The 15,404-nt window shown below is 33.5% G+C and overlaps 2 protein-coding genes across 2 annotated transcripts in view; one reads left to right on the top strand and one right to left on the bottom strand.

Moving 5' to 3' along the window:
* Positions 1-13,648, bottom strand: part of LOC132706764 (unconventional myosin-XVIIIa) — a 124,571-nt gene extending 110,923 nt beyond the window's left edge. Inside the window, exons 1-2 of the mRNA XM_060678280.1 lie at positions 13,393-13,648; positions 11,508-11,659 (exon numbers count right to left, since the gene is read on the bottom strand). Coding sequence (XP_060534263.1) covers positions 11,508-11,648 — 141 coding nt within the window. The 5' untranslated portion in view covers positions 11,649-11,659; positions 13,393-13,648. The remainder of the gene's footprint in view (positions 1-11,507; positions 11,660-13,392) is intronic.
* A 408-nt stretch (positions 13,649-14,056) lies between these two features.
* Positions 14,057-15,273, top strand: LOC132706117 (synaptobrevin-1-like). The gene is made up of 3 exons (XM_060677238.1): positions 14,057-14,178; positions 14,290-14,580; positions 14,932-15,273. The coding sequence occupies exons 2-3, from the start codon at positions 14,292-14,294 to the stop codon at positions 14,994-14,996; spliced, it is 354 nt and encodes a 117-aa protein (XP_060533221.1). The 5' UTR covers positions 14,057-14,178; positions 14,290-14,291; the 3' UTR covers positions 14,997-15,273.
* Positions 15,274-15,404: the final 131 nt, after the last annotated feature.

Here is a 15,404-nt window from a genome sequence, read left to right as displayed (position 1 = left end):
GATGGACAATCCAAACGGTCCAAGAGGCACTTTCTCGAAAGAAAAGGCCCTTTTAAGGGAGGCAGTGAAGATGTAGAAGCATAATTGACAAGGACGCAAAGCACATGAATAGCTCGTCGATAATATTGATATAAAATACCTCCATATAGTTTGATAGCAAGATATTAAAAAGACCCGTCAGAGATTTGCATAGACCATAGGAGGGTTGGCGGTATTATCCCTTCACTATTTTAATTGTTCTAATTACTTATTTAGGCCACGAAGATTAATAGCCAAGTGGATTGAAGTAAATAAGGAACACTATCATGAATTTTTATCAAGTTTAATTAATTGAATTGTTAAGATGCAGACGGAATTATATGGAACGCCGTAAAATCATTTTCCCACAATAATTATAATAAAACCATACTAAGTTCATTTGAATATTTGTTAAATTATTGTTACATAATTTTATTGTTTTAACAGTAAAATAGATTGAACAAAATCGTTTTTCAAGATGTGAAAACAAAGTTCTCCAACTTACAAACAATTTAACTAACCAACTTGCATATATGGAAAGAAGTTTTTTTCAAACATCTAAAGCTTTACCGCTCAATTTATTCGTCAAATAATAAAATTGGAATCAAAGATACTTTTGAAATGTGCGTTAAACATTGACCTTATTAAAAAGTTTTATTTTTTACATGATTGAATTAAAATTATCAAACAAAATTTTAGTTGCGCCTAGGTTTGCCATGGCATACTTTTCTGCTATAGACTACGTCGTGATTGTAATGTTCCACCTAAGAGCGAAATGGTATCTGAGCCTAATGAAAGTGGAAGAAGAGGAGAAAAAAGTCTCCCATGTGATATGGCCAATATGAAGACTTATCACGAACATGGTTTCATCTGCTGGGCATAATCAAGCAAGAGGCAACGAGCTACACCTACTATCGAATCTGTGGAGTCTAATCAAAAAAGGGCACCTAAATAAAGCTCTATAGCTATTGAGTCACAACATATCCTTTGGATCCCAGCGACGGACATACCAATTTCTAACTCTCGCAATTTGAATCATTAATCTTATATCATGAATAGAATTGTCCGTTTAATTACCATGAGACAACTAATTTCATAAGCACGGGCCTCAAATATGTAAAAAATAATTTGAACAAATTTCTATGGAAATATTTGCATAAAGAGCCACACAAATATATACACCATTTGTACAAAAATACAATACAATAAAATACATAAAATAACACAAAATAATAAATGGCAGCGCACTAATTACGTGTTATACCCAATAACAAATTATTCATACCATTAATTAAAAAAAGACAAACAACATAACAAAAGGGAGGTGAGAGGAAAGGAAAGCGGAAAATGAGTTTGTCATTCTTTAGACTATTTTTACAATTACAAACAATAGTGTATAGTGAGACAGAGTTAACATCACACAAGTTAGCAAATTAATTAAAATTTAGATACATTTCATAATTTGTTGGTCCTACCCTTAAAAAAATAGTCAGCCCTTCGTGAATCATAGCGTGAAAAAAAAACAGCCTTTTCCCGGACTGTCTATAGATTTATCAACGAGTTGATACAGCCTGGCCACATATGAATAAGTCTATCTGACAAAAGTTGATCAAATCAAAATATTATAGATGAATATTGCAATTTACTCCTTATAAAGGTTGATGTAAACTTGTGTAAACAGACTTCGCCGATTTCTAATACAGTACTCCAATAATTTGGATACTTTTGCCTTTATTCTCGATATGTGCTCAATAAAAGTGAAATTGAGTGTATATTCCAACAGCATATTGCTAATTCTTCTGTATAACATTAAGCTACTTTGGTAATGTCCAGAAAGATTTTTGGGTTATCCGCAAACGCAAACGAGGTAAGCTTAATGTAATGAATAAATCGTTGATGAAAAAAATAAACTGTCCAAAATTCTGTAATTTTCGATGCGATATGGATAACTATGTATGCAACATCGTCTATCGGTTCCTGTTCAAAACTTCAGAGATATATTGAGTAATATAGACAGTATTACTAACATGGATATATATATTGAGTTATGAAGAATATATATTTAGTTTTAATAGAAGACGCCTGAATTCGCGCTCGGATGTATTACAGAAAGATACCTCGCAGAATCTATTGCAAATATTTTTAAATGTTATATTGGACAGACCTCTACAGTGGTTGAAACAACGTTTGACACAAAAGTGATAGCCGTATTCATAAGAATACTTCGACGGTGGTTGAACATTACATAAAAATAGGACACGAATCTGACTACTTCAATCCTATAATATTGCAATGTGTCAAGAATTATAAAGGCCGGTTGTTTCTTGAAATGTGCCATATTTACACAAACAAAAATTCAATTAACTACAAGTTTGATACACAGCAAATAAGCAATATATACTATAACATTTTTTACTCGAACAACAGATAATGTAATATTCTGCCACGTTGATCCACGAAGTAGGTTATTCTTATGCTTTTTGTCATCATTTATTTCGATTGTACCTATATTGCTTTTTTTCGCTACTCCCGTTAGCGAAACTTTTGCCTACCATTATTAAAAATTAACAAATTTCAACTGTAGAGTATTGTTTTGAGGAACTATGTCGTAAACATTAATTTTGTAAGTATTTCTCACGATATCGGTGATTTGTGTCTTAATTGTCTGTTATATTGTTTGATCAGTTATTTTCATTGATTTTTAGTTCACTCCTCACAAATAAATTGACGAAATATTGAGTGTTAAAGAAAAAGAGCTTTTTTTCTTCGTTTTTTAACCACGGACCGCTACCCAATATCCTTTGAATATATATATATATATATATATATATATATATATATATATATATATATATATATATATATATATATATATATATATATATATATATATATATATATATATATATATATATATATATATATATATATATATATATATATATATATATAATTAAAATGGTATTTAACATGCTAAACCGTTAGATTAATACGATTCAATTATTATATAAAAACATTCAATAGAATTGCTTCGAAAAATACTAAATGCTCGTCGAACGTATAGTTACGACTGCGCCAATTAACGGTTGGGATTTCCGAACGGCATTGTTCTACAGGGTATAACGTGTGTACGCGGCCGCGCTTTGAACCGTAACGAAAAGGTTCTGCGAAAAATTTATCGACCCCACAGCTCGTGGCCATATCGTGCCGTTTTCGTAAGGCTTCCGAGCGACCCGCGCGTATCAGCGAAGCGCCATCGACACACATATCCGCGGGACGTTATTCTCGACGACCATAGAATAGAAAAGACGAGAGAAAGTCGACGTGTTTCTATATACTGAGAGACGCAAAATCCATATTCTTCGATGACCCTCTATCTTCGCTTATAGCTTTTAATGTGACTTGGTGATGGTGAACTAACTGATTCCATTGCAGATGGTTGAGTCGTTATCATTGTTATGTGGACATGTTGAAAGAATCTCCACGAATATGGGCGAGTGTCCATTTGGAAGCAACGAAAAAGTTCGAAAAATGAGAGTCTTCCAAACTCCAAAACTCCAATACATGTAGCTGAATTAAATAGTTTAGTGCAAATCGGCAATTCTTGGAAAAGTGTGAGAAGAGTGTTAGTTATTGTTAAAAACCAGGTGTAACGTATAAAAATGAAAAATAGGTTCACTTCGCTCATCAAAGATTGTGTGCAAGAGATAACCCTGAACAATTGGTTGAAATCCTCTTTTACCAATTTGATGCACATCCCATAAAAAAAACCTCATTTTGCATTAACTGGCATAGGCAAAAGTCAACAAATTACACTTATACTGTCTACTGTCAGACTTAGCAGGGCTCGGATTGATCCGACAACACCGGCTGGAGAAAAAGAAGATATAGCACGAAACTGAACAATATTTATCGGGGGAACAGTAAAACGAACAAAACGAATTGAAACTAAGGCAATTTTCGTGGTTACTTAACGAGAATAGACATTTAGACTTAGAGGAACTATGTGGAATCCTGTGGAACATATAGTTCGTATTTTAAGAATGTAATCTTTGCTTAACACTTAGTATGTGCATGGTTTGCTTTTAGTTGTACTACTGAATGCCTTGGTTTGCTTTCATTACCAGTTCACAAACTGTGTCTCCTATATCAGTGAAGCATCGAAGACGAAATTCTGGCCGGATGCCGGATATTGAGCGCATGATTTTCTAATAGAAACAACAACAACCTGCGTTTTTATCTGTTATCAGATCTACCTATCTTGTATTCATTTTATTGGAGTTGATAGTAAACAGTAAGTACCCTGGAACAGGTACGGTAATGAAGTGTAATAGTGGTATTAGTTATAGGTAATATAGGTAATAGGTACTAGTTATTATTATTATTATTATTATTAGTGGTATTAGACTCCGTTGTAATGCCATTAAAAAGGAATGGTTATAACCATAGACATTTTTTTGGTCAGCATACTACTAAAATCCTAATGAGGAATATGAAGCTATATTGGGAAGTAATGGTAACGATATACGGAATAAATCGGAAATCTCTGATCATAATATTGGATTTTCATACCAAACAGTGCTTTACAGAGATTAAATTTAGAAACCCAACAATGGTTATACCTTTTTCCTACTATGAGGGTATCAGCATCTATTTCAATAATTTTTGGTAAATTCGTAAAAAACTAAATGAAACTATTAAAGAATATCAAATGAATTAATTATTTTGTCCGTAAGTAAAATGACATTTAATAAAACAGAATGAATAATTTTCCTAAGTGAATGTACCTAAGGGGTGTAAAATCCTAATTTCACATTATAGAGGGTGGTGTCTAATTATTGTTACCCCACAAATGTATACCATTGGTTGATTTGTTAGAATTTATTAGTGTTGATAATTTAGATATTATTGAGAGAAATAATAGGTAAAAACAAGTGTTCTTAAAAATTAATTGGTATACCTATATTTGAAATAAATGATAAATTATAAATAAATATTATTACAAAAACATTTTGTCCTAGGTCACTTTCCTCATTCTTCAATAACCAAAACTAATGAATAAAACGCAGGGAAATATTGGGCTAATGCGAGGAAATATATAGGGAAAAATAGGAAAATAGGGTGACATAATTGGCAAATATAAATAAATATATCTTCACCGCCGGATATGCATTATGACCAAAAAGAGCAACTGCCCTATGGGCTTCAACGCGTACACAAAAAAGCATTAATTTTTTGGTTGATATACCTATTTTTTTTTATTGCTTCTCTTTAAATTGTATTCCTAGGTCCCACCCAGCCTAAATCAGAGCTAATCATTATTAAACATTTTAAATAACAAATAGCAACTCGAAAAGGGACAAAAAGGTCAATTCGCCAAATTAAATATCTTTTTATATCTATGAAAAATACCGCCAAAGTTAAAGGGTTTATTGGCCTATCTGGGACTTTATACATTTATATTTTTCTTGATATCTTTAGTTTGAAGTTTAGATGGCTTAGATCAGCAATGTGACACTCTTACGATATTATTTTTTGTATTTCTTCTGAAAGTAACGCTCCTTTTTGATTTAGACATAATTTATTGACTCAAGTTTCGTAGTAAAAGTACTAATATAATCAGTTTTTTAGCTTATTTAAAAAATTAAAGAAGCTAACGAGCAAAACTAAAAATTTATATTTAAGGTCCACATTTCCGCAAAAATAAGGGAAGGGTTTTAAGGGTAGTTTAATTGCCAATTAGGTATGTTTCCAGAAGAACTTCTAGCTAAAGTGCCGATTTCTTAAAAAAATATATATTGTCGGCACCCAGGTCCACACTGAAACCAGTATTGAAGCTCAAATTAAATATATTCGCATACAAGATGAAGCTAGTATATAGATCCGTTCATGTCCACATGAAAAACACAAAACATAACGATAACGACACAATTAATGACGATTTTTTTGAATAAAACATTGACTTTATTACAAAGAACATTGAGTTTCAAAATATTAGATTATATTTTTCACATTCTAGTCGAGAATATCAAGAAAAAAATGGGAAAAACTCGTGGATATGCAAACAAAACGATTTTTTACACCACCCTTCCAAATGGAAAAAATGTAAGGCGTTTTTGTTTTATTACTCAGAGGCAATAAGTGTACTGCAGTAAGTTTAAATTATTTTGTCCCAAAAACAACGAAAATGAAGAAGTGTTTTAAGGATTGTGATCATGTACACAAACATGAAAAAACGTGAAACATCAATATCAGGAAGGTTTGACAAAAAATTAGCAGAGTTAGAGGTGACGGAAAAACAATATCATAAGCACGTCCTTAGCGCAATAAAATATATTGCTACCCGAAACTTAGCAGGTTCCAAAGAAGTATTTGGTTCATTCAAAAATGTTTTTTTTTAGGATTATTAGAACTCTTAGCAGAGTTTGATCCATTTCTTTAACAACACACAGAAAAATATGGTAATTTTCAGCGGAGGAAGCTGCTAAATATGTTTGCATCCAAGTTAAACAATTTTATTTTTCAACAATTAGTTGTAAAATATTAAATAATTTTTTCAGATACAAGAGACAATTGGCAGAAAAATCCATAGCAACAAATATTTTTCAATAATCAGATATAACCATAGTTATCAGTTTGTCAAGGAAATATTCTTGAGAGATTTATTAGATTTATTCCCTCTTAATTTACAACAGTTTACAATAAAAAATAAGGCAAAAAAAGAACGTGACCTATTTCATACCTTGCGGAACTCATCCCTTAAACTTAATAAGAGGTGCCGCTGCTGATTGCTGTTTAGAAGTCAATGCATTCTTTTTATTTGTTCAAAAAAATTATAATTTTTTCGAGGCCTCTCCATTTAAGTGGAATTTACTAATTTACTGAATTGCAAAAAGAATTATAGAGTACCAAAAAGTGTATTAGACATTCCTCGCTGGTCTGCTAGGGTCGACTGATGTAAAGCGTTATCATTGGGACATCACTCTTTCAAAAAAGTTTTAAAGGATATTATGTTTTTCTGTCCTTATTTGGTAAAATCAAATAATTCAAAAGCTTAACATTGATTTACGCCAAGTAATAAAAGTGTAATTGATTACATAACCCAGTTAAGAGATAAATTTGATTATTATCATAAGAGTAAAAACGCATCAGAGCTTAGTGAATTTCAACAAAATTGAAATCTTAATTTAAAAAAATTAAGTATGATGATGGTAATGGGTGTTTTTTTTTCGATGTATAGAACTTTAAGTTGGCATTACTCTTCAAGATGGCGACCGATTTAACAGCTGTCAAGTGATTTATTCTCAGTTTGGTTTGGCAATTCATCATGAATAGACTCACGCCTGAACAACGCTTGCAAATAGTGCGATTATATTTCGAAAATAATGGTTCTGTGAGGAATACGTATCGCGCACTACGTCCATTTTATCGTCGACAAAATCGTCCATCAAAGCAGTTAATTCGATTAACCATGGAACGTTTTCGCACCACGTTTACTCTTATTGATAACCCGCATTCCCAGAGACACCATACGGTGCGTACAGAAGAAGCTATTGCTGCTGTAGAGCGTAGCATTGAGGAAGACCCGAATGAGTTCATCCGCCATCGAGCACAGGAATTGGATCTGTGTCCATCCACTTTATGGAAGATTTTGAGGAAGAATCTTGATTTACGTGCTTACAAAATCCAACTCGTACAAGAATTGAAGCCAAACGATCATCAAGTAAGGCGTAGATTCGTCGAATAGGCCCAAAACGAGATTGCCGTTGTTCCCGATTTTCATAAGCGAATTTTGTTTAGCGATGAAGCGCACTTCTGGTTGAATGGCTACGTCAACAAACAAAACTGCCGCATTTTGAGCGAAGCTAATCCTCAAGTGTATGTCGAAACACCAATCATGGAATCATTAGTCCGTGCTTCTTCAAAAACGATAATGGCCAGAACGTTACAGTCAATGGTGATCTGTATAGAGCTATGATTACTAACTCTTTCATTCCTGAATTGAATAACCATGATGTCCAGGAGATGTGGTTTCAACAAGACGGCGCAACATGTCACACAGCTCGTGCCACAATCGATTTATTGAAAGACACGTTTGGTGACTGCCTAATTTCACGTTTTGGACCTGTGAATTGGCCTCCAAGATCTTGCGATTTAACACCGCTAGACTACTAGTTCTGTGGGGCTATGTAAAGTCATTGGTCTATGCGGCTAAGCCACAAACGCTTGACCATTTGGAAGGCAACATTCGCCGTGTTCTTGCCGATATACGGCCACAAATGTTGGAAAAAGTCATCGAAAATTGGACGTCCAGATTGGACTACATCCACGCCAGCCGTGGCGGTCAAATGCCAGAAATCATGTTTAAAATATAATGCCACAAGATCATCTTTCGGATAAATAAAATTCATGTCAGTCGAATAATCCATCGTTGTTTTATTGGAACTTAAAGTTCTATATATCGAAAAAAAAACCCTTACTTCTGAAACAAAATTTGATGAGTTAAATAATTTCAAGGTAAATACCTATTTTGTTATTATAGATACAATTAATGACAAAATGCAAAAATGTTATGGATAAAAATTTCAGCTCGGAACTTCATAACGATGATTTACAACAAAAAATACACACTCTCTAATAAAACGGTATAAAAAATTATCTTAACGGTGAACTAGCAGAGCCTTATTTTTAAATTATTTTTGAATGCAACTGAAAAACATCAATATTAATTCAGCAGCTGATTTATTTACCTACTTTAATTTCAGCGTTTTCTAATATTTACACAGCCACACACATACACACATATTTCTCACAGTTCCAGTAAGTAACGCTTCAGGAAAAAAAACATTTTCTATTTAAAATTTCGCCAAAACTTACCTGAGAAACTCTTTGAGCAATTAATATTAAAATATTTATTTAAAACAATTCATACAGCTGTGAGATTCCATTATTGAGTTTTTAGATTACAAATCAAATCAACTGACTTTATTAAATAGGTATACATTACATTTAAATAAAGTATCTTGTAATATTTTTATTATGCTCGTTTTTTCGTTTTTTATCAATAAAAAGATACAAAAGCTGTTATAGGGCCCCGATTTTTGACTGCTCTAGGACAACCAGGTATGTGAATCCGCCATTGGAATATCTTGGAAATATGGGAAACTATGGAAATATTTCTGCAAATTTCGAGGGGTGGTTTCCTCCTCGGGTTTTTGGTTTTTAGATAAATTTTTACTGGCATAGAAATCTTGAAATCTTGCCGGGGCGTTTTTTTTTCCTTTTTTCAACACAACAAGTATCCGTCAATCAGGAGACAAAGAGATTGCGGACCGTTATCAAAATGTCGGAGAGTAGCTGTCCACCTTCGGCGCGGGGAGAAACCGTTCGAAATTCCTCAGTTCACTTTCCGTACACATTTACAATGCAAAATTCGCGTCGCTATTTTACAAAAAAAAAAACAACGTAATTGCAATGCGAAAAACCGTTCTGGTTACGTAACGCGAAAGATAACAGTGCATAATGGATATTATTGTCATATTAAAAGGCTCGTTGCGTTGCGGTAAGTTTACGCTTGATTTTTGCTAATCCGGATTAACTAGTTTTATGGTTACAAAACGAACATACAGAAAACGAATCCTTAGAACGGAAACACGACAGCTTTAAACCTACACAACGAAAACTGACACAGTAACAAGAAGGAAAAGTTAGCTAAGTAATTATTCAGTACAAAGTAAACAAACGTATTTTCACCATATTGACGCTTCAGATCGATAACGTGTCCCCTCTCGCCTAAGATTAACATATGAGGTAAGAAAAAGGAATAGCATAACGCCGATCCTCTCCTTCGATCAAAGTGGTTCGTCATGTTTAATAGATATAGGCAGCGTAAATCTTACTTTGGCTCCAAGCTTCTTTGCTATTTTATATCAGAAGCTCTCTTTTAGACGTGAGATTTATTCGTTTGCGTAGCACTATGGGTCCAAAACCTCTTAAACGAGAGCGAAATCACCTAGCAACTAATGGGGAAATATGGAAAAATATCGGAAAATATATTGTATTGTATTGTCAAATTGCCAAAAAGTTTTGTACCAAAAAGTCCAATAATTTTTAAATACTTTTCGTACCATAGAAATATAAGCACCTATTTCAATAAATGTTTGGTAAACTCGTAAAAATATAAGTGAAAAGAGTATAATATTAAATTTCAGTAGGTGTATTCGCTCAGACAGCGGCTATTTTTTTGAAATAATTTATTTAGAATAAACATTGTATTCGAATGATTTATTATATAATTCGCATTTCAACTTGTATTAATGATTAACAAAATAGATTTCTTTTTAGAAATTTTAACGAATGGCAGTGAAAAACCTATCTCGAAGATTCATGGGTCGATTCTCCATCTATTATAACAAAAATAAACAACGAAGATATAAACAACTTCGGAATCTTTCCATAAAAGCTTGTTAATTTTTCAAAGAAACTTCCACAGGCTACTGTACAGTTTTCAGTCAAGCTCTGAAGAAGCCAACAGGATGATTGGCGAAACGTTTTGGGAGGTGGTTTTCCCATCGCCTTTAAAATGGTTGAATTATTCAACAATACGAAATAAATATCTTCTAATTTCCAAGTGGACTTTGAAACAACCCAAAACAATCGAATCATATTGATGCGTTGTTGTTTTTTTTCTACAATCGAGGTGTCACAGTTATTGTTATTCAGTAATTATACATTGTTAACAATACTATATAGCTTGACAAATAAACAAATAAATAAATAAATTAATCTCTTCAAAAATTTGGCATTTTATACCCGTAAGTCAACCCAGACGCAAATGGTTTTAAACCCTTGGCTGATAATCATTCTTCTGCGAAATATACACCACGCATAATTTTTGTGTTTAAATATTTTATTTCGAATTATCGATCAAAACTTATTGATAGCGAATTACAATATATTTTGTGATGAATAACGTTGAAGCAGGTAAGTTAATCGTTCTTTTAATTATTATATAATATTTGGAATTATTACATATTAGGGCAAATGTTTTCAAGAAAATAAGGGTTTAATTAATTGGATCAGGAATATCTGCATGTTCTACATACAGATACATATATTTTTAAGTTTTCTTGTTGTGTTGTGAATATATAACATCAACACAGCAACGACATAATACCACAATGGCAATCGTGCACTTATTGAGAACATATGACAATAAAATCATGTGGACATCCATTTGATTGCATTGCAATCCCACACAACCTATATATTCTATAATAAATTATTCATTCAATTTGAACTATTTCCTTGCCCCAAGCTCTAAGTATTGGATGGTGAATAATTAATGTGAAAGTAAAATGTCGATATTTATATTTGTAATAACCTAAACGCTCAAAATTGCGGAGCAACCTATTTTCATTGAGTAAAAAAAATTTATCTTTGTATAAGAAATAGCATTATCTCTACAATAAAAAAGCTCGACCTCTTACTTCGTCTAATCTGAGCAGTTCTTCCGCCGACATGCTGCTCCTGTCCCTCTTCTGTTTCTCTTTTCTGTCCTTTTTGTCGCGTTTTCGTTTGTCCTTGTCGTCCTTGTCGGACGTCACGCCTTTTATAAAGTTTTTGAACATGTCTAGTCAATCTGGAACAACGAAGAAAAAAAATTGTTTTCGCGTCCACAGAATTTCGATTGGCGCGTGAAATTTACGCCTAGCACTTATTTTTGTCAGCTTGGACCGTTTCCCGGTCGGAGGTGAACCTTTTTTTTCTACGAAAATAAACCGAGGATCAATGAAAACATGACTACGATTACCTCATTCAGGGTTTCGAAATGAACGAACGCGTTGTAGATTTTTAATTGAAACCATCACCTATACATACATACAATATACTCTCAACTGGTCTAAGCAAAAAAAATGGTAAAACTTTTAAAATCTCACTTAGAAATATGTTTTTAAAATTTGTTTAGATTAGATTAGATACCAGTCAAAATATTGTACCTAAAACGGTATCAAAATTGCAGACATCAGCTCAAAACCTCAGTTTCTGTTGTAACCTTTTCTTGTCTAAATCAGCTTTTTCGCCACTTAAAAAACATTTAAGAAGAATTTTCGTAAGAAAGGAAATTAATAAAGGAGGACGAAAAGACTGCCATCAGAAGAATAATGCACTCGTTTTACTTAAAAAACGAAATATCTGCCTTGGAGAAAATATTTTCAAATGAGGGACATTGAGGCCCTCCTTCCAGAGAACATAAAGATCTAAAGAAAAATGGAGTAAGTGCGTTGAACAAGTCTTTGAACTAGAAAACACTGCGGAGCCCCTTATTATTTCTTTGAACTTCAGCGCCTATAGCTCATCTAACTTCATGGATCATGATGACTAGAACTTACAAATGTATTGCACATAGTAGAATTATATAAATATAAATATTATCAATTATCTCTCCATCTTTACGATATAACCTTTGTTGTAAGTTGTCCAACCTGTTTAATGACCCGTTAAAGAAACTTCTGCAGGCCGTTCTAATACAATTTACAAATCTTCTGAATTCCTCCTGCATCGATTGTTGATAAATCGTTTGAGCTTAGCTCTGAAGAAACCAACTTGATGATGGGCGAAACGTCAGCGAGTTCGATTTGTCAACAACCGATGCAGGAGAAATCCAGAAGATTTGTAAATTGCATGCCTGTCATTGCAAAATTTACATTAGATTACCCTCTCGCATTAAGAAACATAGTATAACGAAAGTTTACTGAAATTCCGGAACATATTAAATAACCATTAGTAAAATCCCAAACCTCATAATGAAAAGTTAATAGATAAGTATTAGGATAACATAATTATCATCAATTTTGCCAAATACCAACGCAAGTATTACCTATCTAATCTCATAGATTTTGCACAGAGGAAAATTTATCTACGTTTTTTTTTTTTCGTAAGTATTCAGATTTCTGGAATTCCACGCGGCATTTTTGCAGCCAGTGCTCACGTAAACCGGAATTATTGGAACTGGGACAAGCGTTTTGTCGTTTAATGACAAAAATATTTAAATATTTCTGCAATATCTGTTACGTTTTCGCTAGGCTTGATTTTCATTCATCGTCCGGCACGATAGCAACGTAAATCCGATTGTAATTACCGTAATTTCCTTGAATACAGGGCGCAAATCAAAAAATTTGACACACATTTACGTACGGAGAGTTTTTTGACCCCGCGGTGACATTCAATTGCAATTCAATTACCCCGCAATTAGATACGATTGTTCGACCGCCCCTAGGTTCGAGATTTTTTAAACGAGGGTTGAGAGCAGATTCTGGATAACCTCAAAATCGATATTGCGAGGATGGGCAGATTATCCCGCTCATGTCTTACCGTTTTCTCTCGAGCCACCGAAAAATCTATACTCTGTTGGGGGACTGTTGCCGTCAGACGTAAACAAAACACCCACACGCGTCACATTTCGGCACGCAAAACTCGGCAAAAACACAGACAAATCACACACACGGTACGCGCTTTTGACAGTCCGACGTAAACACGCACCCACTAAAACATTGGCCTTTCAACTATTTCAATTTCACTATTATTTGCTCGCTTTACGCTACGGTCTGACACTTTTTCCACACTCGCATGTCCGTTTCCTTTCTCTCTCTCTCCCTCGCTCTCTCGGTGCCGTTAGGGGCGCCCTATTCCATTTGAAGAGTCAAACTGCGATAGAAACACGTGCCATGTACCGTTGCGTAGTTGTTGTTAAGCTATCCGACAAGGCGTGGAGCTAGTATCAAATTTGAAATCTAATGATTGAATATGCAACATACAAAAATGCGATCTTTTCTGGATATTCAAGAAAAACTTTCATTTAAAGACACCATATAAGTTCCATCTCTTTATTTTGTAGCTTGGTGTCGCCATCTGTTGTCATCCGATGTCAACAACCATTTTTTATTACTTATTGCCTATTTTTCTACCAATCTTCTAGAATAAGAGATGGCGCATTGAAGTTCTTGTTTAAGTGGGGTAAAAAATTGTTGGCATATGACGTCACTCAAAGAAAATGTCTGATTGATAAGTGGCGAGAAACGTCAGTCCTTTATTTGTTTTGTTTTATTTCGTGGTATATTTTGCTCGATAATTAGGAACTTTAGCCCTATTTTTGCAACGGTAAGTACCATATTTAATCAATCCCTTAAATTGAATGGATCATGATCATGAATGAAAAATTCCCTTATCTCGATAAAAACTTGGACGACGTTGATACATCTCATATTGTAGTCATGGAGAATCCATCTGGATCGTCCGGGAACGCCCGGCCACCTTCCAAACTGGAGCAAACCCAGCAACAGGTGAACGAGGTGGTGGGCATAATGAGGGTGAATGTGGAGAAGGTACTAGAGAGAGACCAAAAACTCTCAGAGCTTGATAGTAGAGCGGATGCCCTCCAGGAGGGTGGTAAGAGGTTCGAACAGCAAGCTCAAAAACTGAAAAGAAAATACTGGTGGAAGAATATTAAGATGATGATCATAATTGGGGTCATTGGAATCACTTTGCTGATCATCATCATCGGTATGTGCCTATTATTGTCTTATCAGTTAATTCCTTTTTGTTTAATTTCGTGTTGCTAGTTGGCAAAACTCGTTGCTGCTTAATATTTGGCCTTCATGAAGGAACTTCGGTAAACAAATGTAATTGCACTTTTATGTATGTTTATTGAAACAGGCAATAGCTTTTTGCATAAGTAAATAGCTTATGCTAAACTAATTTTAAAAGTATATTAATTGGTAACATGTAAATCTGATTGCAGAAATAAAGATATTTTATTTCCATTCTATTAAACTTTGGCGGAAATGTGATTTTGAAGTTCTTACAAAACAGTAATAAGTTTTTTTTTAATTAATTGATTGAATTTATTTTCAGTGTCCGTAACTCACGGTAATAGTAGCTCCGACTCCAGCACGGCAGTGAAGGATGGATCAAACTAGCCAATATTTTGTTGTGAAAACCGATCCGGTACTACTTATTTTTTGGTTTTTATTGTTGATATGTTTTTCTTTCCCCCTATTTTGATACAGTTGCCTTGCAAGTGCCTTTGGTTACATACACATTGATATATGTAAATGGTATTTTCAGATGTATTTACAAAACCTAAGCAGTAAGTGAACAAGTCAATAATACTAATGATTTATACATGTAATTAATAGTAATTGTTTACCTATAATGATTGTAATTTTTGGTGGTTAAATGTGATTTGAAAAGTAAGTATTTCTTATGAATAAATATATCTATTATTATTGATGTCTGTATATTAATTTTTTGGAAAGTGCACTTGATAAAAAGCCTCCTTCTTATATCCTAATGATTTAACTTAAACCAATTTATATTTAAAATAC

The sequence above is a fragment of the Cylas formicarius genome, unplaced genomic scaffold (genome assembly GCF_029955315.1).
Source record: "Cylas formicarius isolate icCylForm1 unplaced genomic scaffold, icCylForm1.1 PGA_scaffold_8__14_contigs__length_24414737, whole genome shotgun sequence".
NCBI lineage: Eukaryota > Metazoa > Arthropoda > Insecta > Coleoptera > Brentidae > Cylas > Cylas formicarius.
This window is presented reverse-complemented; position numbering and strand designations above follow the sequence as displayed.

What these genes read in the sequence shown, in the direction of transcription:
- LOC132706117 (XM_060677238.1), top strand. Translation starts at nt 14,292, where the DNA reads ATGGAGAATCCATCTGGATCGTCCGGGAACGCCCGGCCACCTTCCAAA. An exon ending in TTTGCTGATCATCATCATCG is followed by an intron (nt 14,581 to 14,931) that starts GTATGTGCCTAT and finishes ATTTATTTTCAG; the next exon opens with TGTCCGTAACTCACGGTAAT.